Raw genomic sequence first — 16,816 nt, 5'->3', positions numbered from 1 at the left:
CTCCACCTCCTCTGCTCACCCATCTTTCCCATCTTCCTCCCCCTCCACCCAAGCCCAACCCGCAACCCAAAAAAAAAAAAAAAACCCATCTTCTTCTTCTAGGTTGTAAGTTGGTTGGGGGAGAATGGGGAGGGGGGAACGAACTGGGTTTTTTTTTTTTTTTTTGCTTCTTCTTCTTCTTCTTCTTTTTTCTGGGTTGTAGGGGGTTGGGGACGAAATGGGTTTTTTTTCTTCTTCTTGTTCTTCTTCTTGGGTTACAGGGGGTTGGGTTTGTTTTTTTTTTTTTGGGAGGGGGGGAGGGGAGGAGGTGGGACGAATTATTCTTCTTCTTCTTTCTAGGTTGCAGGGGGTTGGGTTTGTGGGCGCCCGAGGGGGGTGAGAACGAACTGGGTTTGGTTTGGGTTTTGTTTTTTTTTTTTTTTCCTTTTTCTTTCTGGGTTGCAGGGGATCGGGTTTTTTTTTTGTTGGGGGGGGTTGGGGGTGAACGAATTGGGTTTGGTTTGGGTCTTTTTTTTTTTTTTTTTTCCTTCTTTTTCTTCTTCTTCTAGGTTGCAGGGGGTTGGCTTTTTTTTTTTTTTTTTTCGTTTTTATTAGAAAGTGTGCCACATCAGCATTTAATAGAGGAATTGACAGACAACTGACGGAAGGTATGACATTGCAACAAATTCGAAAGATACGGTATGACATTGAAACTTTTTAAAGACGAGGTATGAAATTGTTAATGACCCAATAGTTAAGGTAGTTTTTTTTAATTTACCCATATATTATCTTTGGATCGTCTTTCCTTTTAGTTTTACAGTAGAACTTTCCTTTTTCTTTCCTATTCTTTGACTTCGAAAAAGAAGAGGACTAATTACTAATCCCATATATTTTTTTGGGTGTGACTATCAATTTTTTGATAGCTCCTAATTAAAACTTAATCTCTCCTAAATTTGCTTCAACAGAAACATGATGCTTCAAGTCACCAATTTCCAGTTTGTGTTGGCCCAATGGGATTCTCCGAATCCCCAATTTGTCAACTACGCTGAGGTGCTTGCACACGTGGACGCCAACCCTGACCCGTCTCTCTGATCCGGCCACGATATGGACTTTGTGAAATTCGACCAGCTGTTTGTTGGGGGCCCATTTTCCTGCCGGCGGGGTCGCGAACACCAGAAGAGTGTGGGTCCCATCCATGGTTCCGGTGTTTTTGATGTCAACGTGGACGTTGAGTGAGAGTGTGTCGCAGTTTGTGTGGCTCACTCGAACGCCGTGGTTGCCTAGCATGGTTGTGTTTTTGGCAGCGACAAGGCTGGTCAGTGGGACCGAGACCAATGTAGGCCCTTGGGCTAGGGAGTGGGAGAATCTGGTGTAGCTTAAGCCTAGCCCAAATGGGAACACAACTGGGCCCTTGTAAAATCTATAGGTTCTACCAGGATACCTTCTTGCTGGGTCTGCTCTCATGGCCATGTCTGTCATTGGCAGGTTGGCCACATAATTTTGAGGGTACCATGTCATAGGGAGCTTTCCACCTAAAGAAACAAAATATAATTAATAAGTACCACGTGATAGCGTAACGGTCATAAACGTAAGTTTCTCATTAGTTCAAGTATTACTTGGGTTTGTAGTGCCGAATAGAACATCAGCAATGGCGGTTCCTCCAGCTTGGCCTGGATACCCAACCCAAATAATCGCTCCAATACGAGGGTCATTCTTTGCGAACGTCACATCAATAGGCCCGCCTGACATTATGACCAAAATGGTCGGCCCTCTTGAAGCCCTGGCCACCCTGGACACCAGTTCTTGTTGGTGTCCGGGCAAGAGAAGGTCGGTCCGGTCTCTGAACTCTGCTTCAATTGATTGGTCAAGGCCTATTACTAAGACGGTTGCGTCAGCTTGTTTAGCTGCAACCTCAGCAGCACCAATTAGTTGATTTCCATTGCAATGAACATTTGTGCACCCAGCTTGGTGTATGGTCCTTGTGTACCTCGCAATTCCTTGTAGTGGTGTAGTGTAACCACATGCAATACCTATATACAATTACAAAAAATATCCAATGGATTAAATTTTAAATCTTTGCTAAGAAAATTGGACTAGAGCAACACAATATATATGCACAATTTTACATTTTTAGTAGACTTACCAGCATAATTTCCAATCATTGTTTCTGTAACATCAGAATTGGGCCCGATTACCGCCACAGTACGGTGGCGCATGGTTGAGAGGGGTAGCGAATTCCCACGGTTTTGAAGCAGAACAATGCCTTGTCTGGCAGCTTCAAGGGCTAGCTCATTGCTGGATGGTTTGCACACATCTGCTAGGCCTAGGTTTCCATATCGCTGAGTTGACGGTTCGCCATCAAACATTCCCAATCTCATCTGGACCGTGATTGTGTTAGCCAATGCATAGTTAATGTCGATCTCGTTTACCTGACCAGTCCTCACAGCCATCTCTGTGTGGATGCCAAGGAATGGCCCACAATCCAAATCCAAACCTGCTTATTACAAAATTTGGCTTAGATTTTCTTAACTTCTTTGTTTGAGACGCACTAGATAACATTAAACTCATATAAAATGGTTAAATCGCTAATGACCTGCTTTAATTGCGTATGCAACTGCTGCTTCTGGTGTTTTGGTGTAATGTTGGTTATCATAATAAACACCAACTGAATCACAATCCGAGACAATATACCTATTTTGGACACATAAACCCAATGCTTAATCAATGTTTAATTTGAGGCTACAAATACAAATTAAGAAAATCATACATAAGCAATTCAAGTGATAATTAAAATCAATGGGACTCACCCATTGAGTTTCCATTGACCACGGATTGTGCCTTTGAGGAGATCAGGGTCAGCACAAGTAGGCTTTCCGTTGACCTGGTTGTAGGAGCACATAACACTAGCAACATTCCCATCCACCACACAGGCTCTGAAGGGCACGTTATATGTGTCTTCCAAGTCCTGCTTGCTAACCTGCACATTTCACACGAAATATTATTTACCTCTGCATATACCAAAAAGCTTTTTTGTCTGACAGTCTAATATGTTACGAGGTCAGATTGTCAATTCGAGAATCGAAACATTATTAGGTCTACATTGACAATTTGACAACATAACACGTTACGCATGCAAATATACTTGAACATACATAATGATGACTAGCTAGTTAGGTTAAGTTTTTGTTACCCTAGCGTTGAAGTGGAAGCGATCGACACCGTTCCAATTATCGAGATCATAGGCAGTGTAATGTTTGCAGCATGCAGCAACCTTAAGGCGATTCCCAGCACCATCACCTTGGAGGCCCTTGACATACCTAGCACCATACTTGGCAGCCAAGACAGGGTCTTCCCCAGGAGTCTCTTGCCCCCTTCCCCACCTCGGGTCACGAAATATGTTCACATTTGGGCTCCAAAATGTCAGTCCAGCCGCGCCCCCATTATACATTGCCCTTGCTTCATCAGACACAACCTGTCCAATAAAATAAAATAAAATTTATACGACTGCATAATAATTTCCCTTCACTTTTTTTAATAAAAGAAAGTGAGTAGGTTTTCAATTAGGGAAATATTGATTGATAAATGAACTTTATTAATTTATTTTCTGTTTTGCCATTAGAAAAAGAAAATTTCTATTCACATACCTATTTTTATCTCCCAAACACCTTTATTAATTTTTGGCAATTGATCATTTTCAATTCATTTGATTCAACAGTCAAAAATTGAGATAAAGTGTGAAAAGTTAAAATTGTGGTGCAGATAACATTACCTTATAAGAAAATGGTCCAATATTTCGCACATGTAATAATGGGTGTATGCTTATACCATAATCCAAGGTAACAATTTTAGAAGCTCAGATGGGTCCCCAAAGGGGGTGGCGAGAGTAAATTCACCAAATTAGTGATGGCACCGTGTCAATTTGAACTCATCAATACTTTGCACCCATCTGTGTCTCTTTTCTGTTTTTCTATAACAGCGACATTCTAGATTGAATTTATTATAATGATAGAGAGAGATATTTGAACCTAGGTGCAGATGGGAGATCACCACTAACTTTAATAAACTCAGGTTTGTCCAGTGTTTAAAATATTTACGAAATTGTCAATATTTATATCGAAATATCCCGAAAAATCTATGATTGATATGGACGGGAGGGGGTGTGAAATGCAAACTTCACCTTATATCGACGAGATATAGGAAAATCATCAATGAATATCAATGATATTTCCTAATTCAATACAAAAAAATCAGTAGAACCCATTGCAGATTTTGAACTTTTGAATTTTTGTTTTTGAGAAATTTTTCTCTAATTTCAACTAAATTTGAATGAGTTGATATCCCACCCCATTGCAAATTTCCATAATTTATGTCAAAGGTCTATTCATCAATTCTATCTAACTATCGATATTTTCATAAATTTGTATATTGATATTTCCACTTGATACTTTAAACATTGGGTCTGCCCCATCGACGGCTACTAATTAAATTAGTATAACATAGTATAAACTATATTTAATGGAAGCATGTTGTAATGGGCATCTTATATATATAATTCAACTATATACGTGATAAGTCTGTGTGGACAGTGGAGAATTTCAGACATGGCTTAGAAAAGAAAAATAAACAAGAGCCACAACCACAATAATTAGATACTGAAAATATCGTCATGGTTTTTAAGGCTAAATCTAGCTTTGCTAGTCGTTTTTCGTTATCAATGGCGGCCAATATATATTATCAAAATCATAAAGGGATGTTGAATTTAGGTAGCTCACGGAATTTCCAATGCATGTAACACTATGTTACATGTATCCATTCAAATTGCACCTCTCTCTCCTTTCACTTAAAATGTTAATTATTTAAAATAAAATTACAAAACATTTCGTTCACTGAAAGTTATCATATTATATTTGTCAAATAATTAATCAAAATCGGATGTTAGTTAATCGTTTGTATCTGATTATATAATGTTCGGTAGCATAACATGTCAAATATGTATCACTTTACACGATTACTAGTTTACATTATTAATTTAGTATTAAAACAAATATATGATATATATGACAATTTTGATCACATGATTGATGGAAAATATATTTTAAAAAACAATGAACTTGGCCTCCTCTTATATTTTCTATTCTAAATTTCGTACCGATGAGAAAAATAAACAAAAGAAAAAGAAGAAGAATCCTCACCCGTCCGATTTCCTCCCAGAGCGACTCATTGAAGGAAGCAGCTGTGGTGATGACTTGAGGGAAGCTAGTAGCCCCAAGAAAGGTACCGAACTTGGTTCCAGGCCCCACGTTGGACACACCATGAAGCGCCTCAGACCACCACTCGTACCCCTGAATGCCAAGCCTAGGCACAGCAATGGCATTGTTCACCAACAGCCCGATCTTCTCCTGCAATGTCAGCCGTCGGATCAAGTCCTGAACCCTAACGTGGATTGGCACCCTCACCCTGCAGAACTTCAACGTTCTGGTTATCGGGTTTCGAGGGTCGCAGGCGAAGGGTGGACGAGCATGCACAACTGCAATGCTGCATAGGGAAGAAAATAAGAACAGAAGAGAAAGAAGTGAGAGTTTGGCAATATTGTATGCCATATTTTAAAAAACTGGAATATTGTGTATTTTTCTCCCTTTTTCTTGTGATATTTTGAATTTGTATTTGTTGTGAGAGAAAGGTTTGGTGTGTGTGTATTTATAGGGAGGGTTTTAAGAAGGTTGCGTTTGGAGGATGGTTTATGATGATGCGATGAGAAGTATGAGGGAGGAGATGTTTTTCATGATTGAGTTTCCACGTAGACGATCAGATTATAGACTTTGAAGCCAACCAAAACAGAAAAAAAGGAGAGAGAGAAATATAGTGATCGACCAAAAAAAAAAAAAGAAGAGAGAGAGAGAGAGAGCAAGTGGAGGGATGAGTCTGTCAGTGATTCAGTGCAACACGCAGTTGCACAGGATGGAGACTTAGGGTAAGGAGGTACAGTTAAAAAAAGTGTACCTGAGAACCATGAAGCAAAATGGGAAAAGGAGGAGACATAAAATAATTCAAGAATATTTACCATAAATATTTAAGACATAAAATCTACTTCTTCTTCTTTAATTTGTCACTATAGTTGGTTTGGGAAAAGAACAAACTAAATATTTAACAGGGAATGTGGAGAATGGTTATGCAATTTTTCAACAGAACCAGATAAATCCCAGACTTGTTGCCAAATTGAAGGACACATGGTCTTTAGAATCTTGGTTTAGTTATTTGACTCTGTATAATTTAACAACACAGAAACAAATACGAAAATTTATATACCAGTGTGATTTTTAGATTTTTCTGGGGAAAATAATTAGGAGAAATGATTAAAAAGGACAAAGAATTTGTGTCTTGGAAGCTTTTCTGTCTTAAAAATGCAGTGTTTAGTCCTTTTAAGTTATAATTATTTCACAAAAAGGAATAGGAGCAGAAATTTTTTATTTGATCTCGTGACTTTTGCTTGCGCAGACTGCACGGGCCGTGCCTATGCTATTTCGAGTTTCTACCAGCGATGAAACAAAACCATTTGTCTCTTCTTCTTTCGTTCTTTATTTTGTTCTTGTGAGTTTGTACTGTAATGGCTTGATATGCTTCGACTTAACCCAACAGCAACATTATACGTATGTATGTGCAAGTTATATATAGGGAGTGGTAGTTTAGTACCATGCACTAACTTAAAATACTCGATGTACACACCGACATGAAAACAGTGTACACAACGCACTATAGATTGTTAACCCGTCCAAACTACTTCTTTCTTTATATATTTGTCCATTGAACTATACTACAGTCAAGATGCACATAATCGTTGGGAATATCTGAATGTTAATGCATGTTGAACTCAAAATGCATTAACATCAGGGGATTTTCCACACCCAATATAAACAAATGGTAGCAAATTTTATGCGTTGTTAACCATATCCAATATTTAAATAGATAGAGAATATTTGTGCATAATCACTAGGATGTAATATGTGACAGGTAAAATTATTCTGTGGGTTTGAGAATTTACCATAAGAGATAGGGCCATAAATAAAAAGAGGGTGAGATTATTAATACGCTTGTCAGTTTTTTTGTTACAACTTAATTAGAACCTTGTACCTTTCAGTAGTCAATTGCTTTCTTAATTAATTTCTTTCTTCAATCTCTAAGTCTTCAGCCGTTAGTTAGCCTAGCCTTAGTGTTGAGGTAATTAAACAGGAAATAGGTTGGCATGAGTTAGGTCAAGGTTTAATTCTTTCAATTCCCTTTCAATATAAACAAAGAAATATATATACATACGCATCTATATATGGAGCTTATAGCTATAATACATGAGGACTTCGCCGTTATCAATTTCTTCTAGAGTAGCTAGTGATTCTCATATTCTTATTCTTTTCTTATATATGCGCTCGGTTTTTTTTTCCTCATCAAGTTTACTTATGTGAAATGAGAGGAGTATCATTTACGTAGAAAATGACCTAAATGATCAACTATTCCCCTAATCGTCAACATAGTTATTTATGGTTTTTCAAAAATTGGATTACAAATTGAAATGTAAAAGTTACATATTTATGTATTTCTCACGTGGTAGTAAACGCATGTCTTTTTTTTCTATTATTAAAGGAAGAGAGGGAGGGTTCGAAACTATTATTACAATAATTTAGGAGATGAATAGTTTCGAACCGGGACGCATAGATGGAAACCTAACACCCTATCTACTACAACATTAGACCACACACGGCAGTAAACGCAGGTTAAATCGAAATTATTTTAACGCTCATGCATTCAGTGAAAGTAAAGCATAAGAATAAGTACAATATCAATTCCAAATAAGTAACATATCATTAATTGTGTTCATTCCCAAAGCTTAAAACGAAAACGAAAAGAGATGAGCGTAAAATACACAGACTGCAAAGTCCTCCCTTTCCCTATCGTCGATCAATATCAATACTAAATCATCAATATCCAAGAATCTTTTTTCCCGATAAGAACAAATTAATTGGATATAAGCACCATGCATGCGTATAAGAAATAATAAGAGCCAATGATTCAATTAAATAATTCTTTGTGCAATTGTATATACAACCCTTCCCCAATGATAATATATATTATCCGAATTAACACCAGAAGCCCTTTACTACCAAGGAAAAAAAAGGACCAAAGAAGAAAGGAACATTACAATTCTCTCAGATAAACTCAATGTCTATATTCTGTGGGACCCTAAATGTTTCAACAGAACCAATTATGAATTTGAGGTCACCATGCTTTTAGTTAGAGCTTTTCTGGTTTTACATTTCATCTGTATACATACATACATACATGTATTTCATTTTTTGGGTTTAGGGGGTCTTATCTTATTGGACCACGTCAAATGACGCAGTTTAGAGCCAATTGGCTGGCTAGTCTCTTGTATTGTAGTAAGGCATTGAGTTCATCAAACAAATCTAGAGAACTAATCGAAATAAGGTACTAAGTTCAAAAGGCGTTTGTTGAAGATTTCCATTCTTTCATTAATGAATTTGGTTATTTCTAGCAGCTTGGGGCCTCTAACTAGCTTGGCTTATCTTCTTCTTTGTTTAATCTTGGTAGCTCTAACACTTTTGTTTTCCTTATCTATTATTCGCTGGAAAATCGTGTGATTGATTTCCCATACATTACGTATTATTTTTGGTTGGCTTTGGCAGTTGGAGTAGACAAGGAATGTGACCATAAATGACAATTTGTGAAAGAAAGATCATCCGTTGGAGATGTGGCCAAAAATAAGAGGCGCTAAAACATGACCTAACTTGATGATGAAGCATACATATGGGCCCGCCTAAGACCTCCCCATCTTTGGGTTTTGACTAATAGAGACAACCCCCCAACAAAAAGAAATTAAAAAGCTTGAGTAGGGCAATGGCCAATGGGTGTTTTCTTCGACTCCACAACCTGTCAGTACAGATGTTTTAATATCATGCGTATAGGTTTATCTTCACACGATGTTGTATTATTGGCACAAGATGTCAAAATAATGGTGGATTTGTATCATATAAGTCACTATTTCATAAACACACGCAAATTCTTTGTGCTTTTTGATTAATCTATCCCTACTTATGTCATTGTGACAATATCTTATTAATTTACCTTACATGCCCAACCACACGACACTACATTCTCAACATGCATGGATAAGACCATCATCTTCTGTGGTTGCATGGATGACAAATTGAGCTGATTTAAGCTATAAAAACAGTATCATGGGTGCGGATAGTGTTTGACCATTACATTCTTATCCTTAAAAGCCAATCAATCAGTGCATAAAAGATAGGTCTGCCAACTAGCTATCCCCATATGAACGAATCTGAGAAAATTCTACTCTCCTGCTTATCTTCTTTTGGTTGCTTACTGGTTTGGAGAAATCTCTTTACGCCTTAGTCTTTGTCAATTTTTTACAAATTTTCGTAAATGCATGTCTACCTGTAAACTGTTATGCGCCGCAAGATCCAAAGCCTTAGTTGTTCGGAAGTTAGTTTGCCTTTGTAAGTTACAACTTTTTCAAGTTAGTAGTGAAGGAGATTCCTCCCATCCTTCAGAAATGAAAGCCTTTGGCTCATTCCCACATTATTCTGATCATATCACAGAAAATCTTGGACTATTGGCTCCAAAATTGGAGAAATGCTGGTACAAGTATATCATAACGTTGTAGCATTAACACGAAATGTCATAGTAAAGAATCATGTACTTGTTGTGTCATGAATGCTACTCTCTCAAAATTACATGGATTGATTAGTTGCGTTGGATTAATATATTACATGCATCATATAGCGCAAGAGTTAGTGAAAGACCAACACATATATTTGAATTGTGATTAGGGTTCACATGAGTGAACGACTCCTAGTTAATGAGATATGATTCCATATATGGCACCAACAATTGAAAGTCGCTCACTTGGGTCAGTAGTCAAAAATCCCTTGGAGTGGGATTCCGGGATAGATGGACTTAATTACATCCCTTGAGACATTAACGTGATATCATGTACCAATAACACGATATTATGTATTTTAAGTTTTTCATGTTGCATTGGAATGAAACATCTTAGCGTCCCCGTTTCATGGACTTTACTAGGGCTTGTACCCTTACCTCTTAGATTTTTTAACTTTCTTTTTATATAGCTAAGCAATTATCCTTTTTATTTAATAACTGGAGGGAGTAGACTTGAATGCTAAAAATATACCAATCTAACTAACTTGGCTATGCTCACGTTTGTTGCTAAGCAACTGTCATTAGTATGGCTCAGTAGTGATTGGGATCAAACCGTATACTCGCCCGTATACTCGCCCTTAAAAGAAATTGACCATCACATCATATACTTCTTGAGACCCGCACGTCTGAAATGCTTTGGGATAGCTTTTTGGATAACATAACGAATCTGGATAATTACCAAATCATCACATCCTCATACGTAGTTTCTTTTGAAACAATTAGACATTTGAAACTGTAATTTACGCAAGACTCGGTCAATAAAGGCAATTACTTGGATACAGCAACAACAAATCAAACACTCTAATGCCCGTTTAATAATCATTTAAGTTTTCGGTTTAGCTTTCAATTTTTGGTCTCTAAAACAGAAAAAAACCAAAAAACCGTGTTACTGGTAGTTACCAAACCACGTTTTCAGTTTTCAAATGGTTATCAGACGGCCCACGTATGGCTTTGGCAGATTCTCAATCTATTTTTCATAATTCTATGACGTGTACATATGAGAAATTAGGTCACATCATTAAATCCCGAGGAGGCGAAAGTTGGACCCTCGCTCTTCTCCTCGCTTAATCTTACATCCACTTCTTACCAAAAGAAAAATGACCGAAGAGTCTTAACAAGAGAACCAAGCTTGGCACTAAATATGATCCAAGCTTTTATTAGCCTTTTATACAATGGCCAACACAACGCAGTTATAACTTACTCATAGAGACAGGTCCCAGCTCTTTGGCCTTGGCCCTCAGCAAATGCTTCTGTATCTTCCCGGTAGCGGTCTTTGGCAATGGTCCAAATACCACGGATCTCGGAACACAGTACGCAGGTAGCTTGGACCGGCAGAACTTCATTATATCTTCTGCCATACGATTCTCATCAGACTTATCGACACCCGGTTTCAATGTCACAAAAGCGCAAGGAGTTTCACCCCACTTCTCATGTGGCCTTGCAACCACCGATACCTCGAATATGGCTGGGTGTTGATATAGAGTGTTCTCTACCTCCACACTACTGATGTTCTCACCTCCGGAGATGATAATGTCCTTTGATCTGTCTTTGATTTCGATATAGTTATCTGGATGCTTCACTGCCAGATCACCAGAATGAAACCAACCATTGGCGAAAACTTCATTATTCACCTTTGGGTTCTTTAAATACCCCTTCATTACGAGATTTCCCCGCATCATTATCTCCCCCATGGTAGCTCCATCAGCTGGAACTGGTTGCATAGTCTCAGGGTTGAAAACATCTACGCCCTCCATGCCAATGTACCGAACACCTTGGCGTGCATTAAGCCGTGCTTGTTTTACAGGGGGCAGCGAGTCCCACTCAGGCTTCCACGCACATACTGTGGAGGGGCCATAAGTTTCTGACAGACCATAAGTGTGCGTGACTCGGAAGCCCTTTTGGGACATTGCAAAGAGAATAGAAGGTGGAGGGGCAGCACCAGCTGTCATCACCTGTACAACATGTGGGAGAGGAAGGATAGTCTCCTCCGGGGAAGCATTAACCAAAGTGTTGAGTACCACGGGTGCAGCACAAAAGTGAGTCACACCATGCTCGGCTATCGCTGAATATACTGCCTTTGCTGTAATCTATGAAATTGCAACAAAAGGCAGTGTGGACATGAGCATCCAAGCAAATCAACCAGGGAAAAATAAATGAAAAATAACACAAACGCAAAATGTTGGCTCAACATATAGACTGATGGCACACGTAAGAACTTGACATTACTTTAACTGCAAGATCCAAGGAGCATATTGCATTGGGGTCTTAGTATTTACTCACGGAATCAGGGTCACTATCACCCTTGGGGCTAGCAAGTTCATATTGCACCATTCTAACCACTAGGATTCAGCAATCCATGCATATGATGGCCTTCTATATTTTAAACAAGCAGTAGTGACTACATCGAATATAAGCTTTAACACTATGACAAATTCATCAGAGACTAACAAAATCACTCAATATGCTGAATAAACATACAGCATTTGCAAGTACAGATATAAGCACTTTACCTGTCGAAGGCATATGTTTGTCCCACAAAGAGCTGCAAGCGACCAAGTGAAACACCAACCATTGCAATGGAACATGGGTAGAGTCCACAGATATACAGCTCCTTCAGTCATCCCCCATACAAGAGGACCACTCAAAGCCATCAGATAAGCCCCACGGTGATGCAAAACCACCCCCTTAGGGCTGGCTGTTGTGCCAGAAGTATAACCCAGAGCAATGCTCTGCCACTCATCCTCTGGTGGTTTCCAAGCAAACTCAGGGTCACCACTTTCCAAGAATGTCTCGTATTCAATGGCGCCTCTTCCCAAAGCACTTTTTAGTGCCACAGGATCACAGCTTTCATCACCTATGACAACTAAGAGTGGAGGCTTGTAACTGCCTTCGCTTTTCTCTGCCCATATTTTCAAAGCTTCCTCTGCCAAGGGAAAAAATTCTTGATCCACCATCACAACAACAGACGATGAATGACCAAGAAGGAAAGCAATAGTCACTGCATTTAGACGAACATTTACAGTGTTTAACACAGCTCCTGCCATTGGAACTCCATAATGAGCTTCAAAGAGGGCTGGCACATTTGGTGCTATTATCGATACCTGTTTCAATATAAGAGAAGTGATCTGTCAATTAACAAGCTCCAACACAACACAAGAAGCATATAACAGAAGCTGATGGTGAGATACCATGCAAGAGAATAACACAATAGGTAAGGTGTCTAAGAAATCCAAGCATTACAATACTATTAAATATGAAAAACCAGTAACCAAAGAAACAAAAGATGTTCCGATGCTAGTTGAAAGCGAATAAGTCCATGATTAGGATGCCGTTATGAATTTTCAAGCACAACATAACTATTGATGTAGTCCCCATCTGTTCCCAATAACTAGCTCAGTTTCAGCAGAGGGCATAGCGGTTCTAAAAGAAGCTATTGAGTTGGCTTCTTGAAAGAGACGATGGAAGCAGAATAAGGTGATAGGCAGAGTCAGATGTTCGACTGAAAGCCTCATACGGATATGAGATTTATACTCTAATATTCAATTTCGTGTATGGGGCATGCACTTGTTCCACTTTCACGTTGGTCAAGCTACTATAGCGTAATGTAACCTCAAGAATCCACTCTCTTTTTTAATGAAATGCTTTTTTTCTCAATTCACCGCCCTTTTCAATAGACGTCCAGTTAAGATTCCGGCAGGGCAAAAGCATAAATTATATAGAAAGTATGCTCAATGCTTCGTGAATAAATCTAGGTAGAAGTAAAGTTATCCATCATAAAAACAACTAAAAAGGAACTTCAAGAAGCCCCAATAACAAGCATTGTGCAGAGACCATAATCATCAGCAAATGACATGGGGCAAAAAAAGCAAGACAACATATACAAAAGGCCATTATCTCAACAAAATTTGATCATAAAACAGGAAGGACAAGATTAAAAAGAAGAAATTTGGTGAAAGCTATTACCAATATGCATTATAGAGGAGAAAGAAGATGTTACTAAAGCAATTCATTGAAATGACCAGGGTCATGCAGCAATTTTATTTCATATTATAGTTCTTCGCATGCATCTGGGGTAGAAATAGTTGTTTTTTCTACAGGATCACAGGTAAGTTATTGGATCATCGAATTGTCTAATTGAAGTTAAAGATGGACAATACTAGTTTTTCTTTGTTCTCTAACTGTGTTCCATATCTATGTGGGAGATTTCTTTTTTTTCTTTTCTTTCTATGGAAAACCAATGTCGTTTGGAAAGATTGTTTTTGGGTCACTAAAGCTACTTGATGTTAGTCAAAAAGTGGGCAGTTCGAGAAATGGACTCTGTAAGTTTCTTCTCAGCAGCATTGAATATTCTAATCTAAAACAAGGTTAAACCAATTGAATTCCATTAAATACAATGACAAAAGGCATCAGCGGTATTCAGTATGAAATTAAAAGCAAGTCCTATACAAATAAGTGGTAGAAAGGGATAAATCCAAAACAACCTGTAATGGAATTCAGCTTTTTAATACGAAACATAACCAAACAAGAAAGCATTCATCAAGAGCAGCACTTATTTCATCTGAATGTGGGTACATGTGTTGGTTCAAGTGCCAATATAAAAAAGTAATAAGCTAAACTCCAATGGAATTGCTTTTCTAAAGCATCAAAGTACTTTCTAACTACCAACAAAACGCTTACGACTACTTGTGGCAGAAACACTTAAAAGCGCTTATGGGTTGTAGAAACATTTTCTGGAGAAGTGGTTAGCAGGAAGCACTTCCAAGTGCTTAAAGCATGGACCTTTAACAAAATTTCCACATGTTTATAACAAAAGCACTTTTAGCATAAGCACTTTTGAGCAGAAATGCTTCCTACATAAAGTGTCCCAAACGAACCCAAGCAGCACACTACCATTTTTGGATAAATAAACCAAACGAGCCCAAGCAGCACACTACTTTTAGCGTTAGCGCTTTTGAGCAGAAAAATGCTTCACCAAATATAAAATTCATCGATATTACATTTCCTACAGCAATTTCATTTCCATAAATTCCAATTAAACAGGAAAAAGATAGCGCCTTTCTACAATTTCTTTTCATTTCCTATATTTTCCATAAATTCGACAAGAAATATAAATATATATTACAAAAAAATACAATTAATTAACAAAATCAAAATTTAGCACTCAGGTAAAATGGATGACAGAAATAATAATAATAATTAAGGTTAAATCACCGTGGAGCCGAGGCCGATGGAGCGCTTGGCGAGAGCGGAGGCCAGACGGCGGCAACGCTGGTAAGTCTGCTGCCACGTGTAGCGAATTGATCCATGGACCACGGATGTTCTGGTGGGGTGCACCAGAGCTGCTCTATCCAGAAACCACAGCGGCGTTAATGCCGTGTAGTTGGCGTCGTTCTTCGGCAGATCGTCTATGTCTCGCCCCACCACCATCTTTGATGCACATGTACCTCTCTCTTTCTCTGACTCGGAGACTCAGAAATTCAGAACTATAAAGAAGCAGACATTTTATATGGCCAAACTTTTCACGCATTTTATAGACGAAATTTTCCTCAGTGACGGTGATACTCACCGCTTTCCTTAGTTGACGTTTTTCATTTGCCTTATTTGTATTTACATCACCCGTTTGTCTACTCATCACTTGATCTTGACTCATATATTTTCCTAACCACAAAAAAAATCATATAATTTTCGCTTGAGTGTTGAGCCAAAATACAATAGTGAGCATTATTATCGTTTAAGACTGGTGACCAAAAATATTTCATATGAATAAGTACATATTTGCTCACGAACAAGATTGCAGAGCAAAAATGTACTTTATCTATTTAGAAATATTTTTGCTGACTACTTTAAAAGTGGTGATGATGATGACACTATATTTATTGCTAATGAATGAGTTTAAATTTCAACATCTGTATAGATGATAACCGCAAATTTTAAAATTTAAACTTATCTAATAATAATAAATAAAATAATGAGCATACACTTCATTCATTCTGAATTATTTGTGCTCACAGTCACCATCCTTAATTAAATCGTGTTGCTCATCACCATTTGTATTATACTCTGATGAATTAAAACTTTTATATTTATATAATAAATAAACGTGAATCTCAAAATTTAACGAAAATTATAGAACATGACGCCGTTTATTTTCATTTTAAACACGTGGAGTGTGGGCTTAATATTCTGTAGCTCCTATATATGGGATATTCGCACGGTTGGCCTACACGAAAGTGGAAGTGGCTTTATCCCATTTTGGGCAACTTCATCATCTTCTTCTTTTTTTCATTTATTCCAGGTATTAATAAAGATTGGTATGCACCCCCGTGTATTTCCTTTGCAAGTGATTAGCTCGGTATAAATTGGAATGATGTTTCTATAATCGAAATCGAAAATTTTGAATTTGAAAATTAAAATATATATAGAGATTCTAATAATTTTGAATTTTCAATCCTAATTGTTTTAAACTTATTATGATACTAACATCAGATCGAGTTTTAAAACTGAATCCACCACTCCCTTAAGATAGAGAAAAAGAAACACATAAATTAAAGATGGGCCTATCCACGTACTTCACGTACGTTTTTTAGTTTTTAGTTATTGAATTTGTTGAATTGAAGATGATCAAAATTTGAAATTAACAAAAAGTGTGTGGATCGAAGATAAAAAGTGGTGCCTAAAATAATACAAGTTTCGTTTTTAATCTAATAAGATCACATAAGCTGAACGAGGACAAGTAGAAAGCGCCACCAATCTACGCTCTACACTCTACAGCCACCGATTTGGAGCCCATTATATGCCATTAGCCACCCTGTAGGGATTTAAATACGTTTGGGTAAAATTAAGGCCAACATTACTTAAGCATGGAATTGAAGATCGATTGCTCACATATGAGAATTGAATTTAAGATCTCTACCTTTTAAATACGTTTGGGTAAAATTAACAACGCACCAAAATCTAAATGCCTATTTTGATCATTTGTGTCTGTAAAAAAAACGCCAGGCTGCATACCAATCTTATACAATAGCAATTAGCAAAAACAAATTTGTTTGATGAGAACTATTAAGTGTTAATAAGATATATCAACAAG

General features: G+C 37.7%; 2 protein-coding genes across 2 annotated transcripts; both read right to left on the bottom strand.

Annotated features, from left to right (window-relative positions):
* Window positions 1-733: 733 nt before the first annotated feature.
* LOC137731006 (putative beta-D-xylosidase) lies at window positions 734-5,656 on the bottom strand. The gene is made up of 7 exons (XM_068470041.1): window positions 5,172-5,656; window positions 3,170-3,451; window positions 2,787-2,956; window positions 2,573-2,670; window positions 2,123-2,473; window positions 1,596-2,009; window positions 734-1,511 (listed from the first exon to the last, which is right to left on the bottom strand). Exons 1-7 carry the CDS (start codon window positions 5,577-5,579, stop codon window positions 910-912), a joined length of 2,325 nt encoding a protein of 774 aa, XP_068326142.1. The 5' UTR covers window positions 5,580-5,656; the 3' UTR covers window positions 734-909.
* Window positions 5,657-10,685: 5,029 nt separating this feature from the next.
* LOC137730915 (acetate--CoA ligase CCL3-like) lies at window positions 10,686-15,291 on the bottom strand. Its single transcript, XM_068469917.1, has 3 exons — window positions 14,941-15,291; window positions 12,240-12,830; window positions 10,686-11,816 (listed from the first exon to the last, which is right to left on the bottom strand). Exons 1-3 carry the CDS (start codon window positions 15,154-15,156, stop codon window positions 10,920-10,922), a joined length of 1,704 nt encoding a protein of 567 aa, XP_068326018.1. The 5' UTR covers window positions 15,157-15,291; the 3' UTR covers window positions 10,686-10,919.
* Between the last annotated feature and the right edge of the window lie 1,525 nt (window positions 15,292-16,816).

This window comes from Pyrus communis, chromosome 4, assembly GCF_963583255.1.
Source record: "Pyrus communis chromosome 4, drPyrComm1.1, whole genome shotgun sequence".
Classification (NCBI taxonomy): Eukaryota; Viridiplantae; Streptophyta; class Magnoliopsida; order Rosales; family Rosaceae; genus Pyrus; species Pyrus communis.
This window is presented reverse-complemented; position numbering and strand designations above follow the sequence as displayed.

What these genes read in the sequence shown, in the direction of transcription:
- LOC137731006 (XM_068470041.1), bottom strand. Translation starts at nt 5,579, where the DNA reads ATGGCATACAATATTGCCAAACTCTCACTTCTTTCTCTTCTGTTCTTA. An exon ending in TCTGGGAGGAAATCGGACGG is followed by an intron (nt 3,452 to 5,171) that starts GTGAGGATTCTT and finishes TTTATTGGACAG; the next exon opens with GTTGTGTCTGATGAAGCAAG. An exon ending in GCTTCCACTTCAACGCTAGG is followed by an intron (nt 2,957 to 3,169) that starts GTAACAAAAACT and finishes TGAAATGTGCAG; the next exon opens with GTTAGCAAGCAGGACTTGGA.
- LOC137730915 (XM_068469917.1), bottom strand. Translation starts at nt 15,156, where the DNA reads ATGGTGGTGGGGCGAGACATAGACGATCTGCCGAAGAACGACGCCAAC. An exon ending in CCATCGGCCTCGGCTCCACG is followed by an intron (nt 12,831 to 14,940) that starts GTGATTTAACCT and finishes ATATTGAAACAG; the next exon opens with GTATCGATAATAGCACCAAA. An exon ending in CAAACATATGCCTTCGACAG is followed by an intron (nt 11,817 to 12,239) that starts GTAAAGTGCTTA and finishes GCAATTTCATAG; the next exon opens with ATTACAGCAAAGGCAGTATA.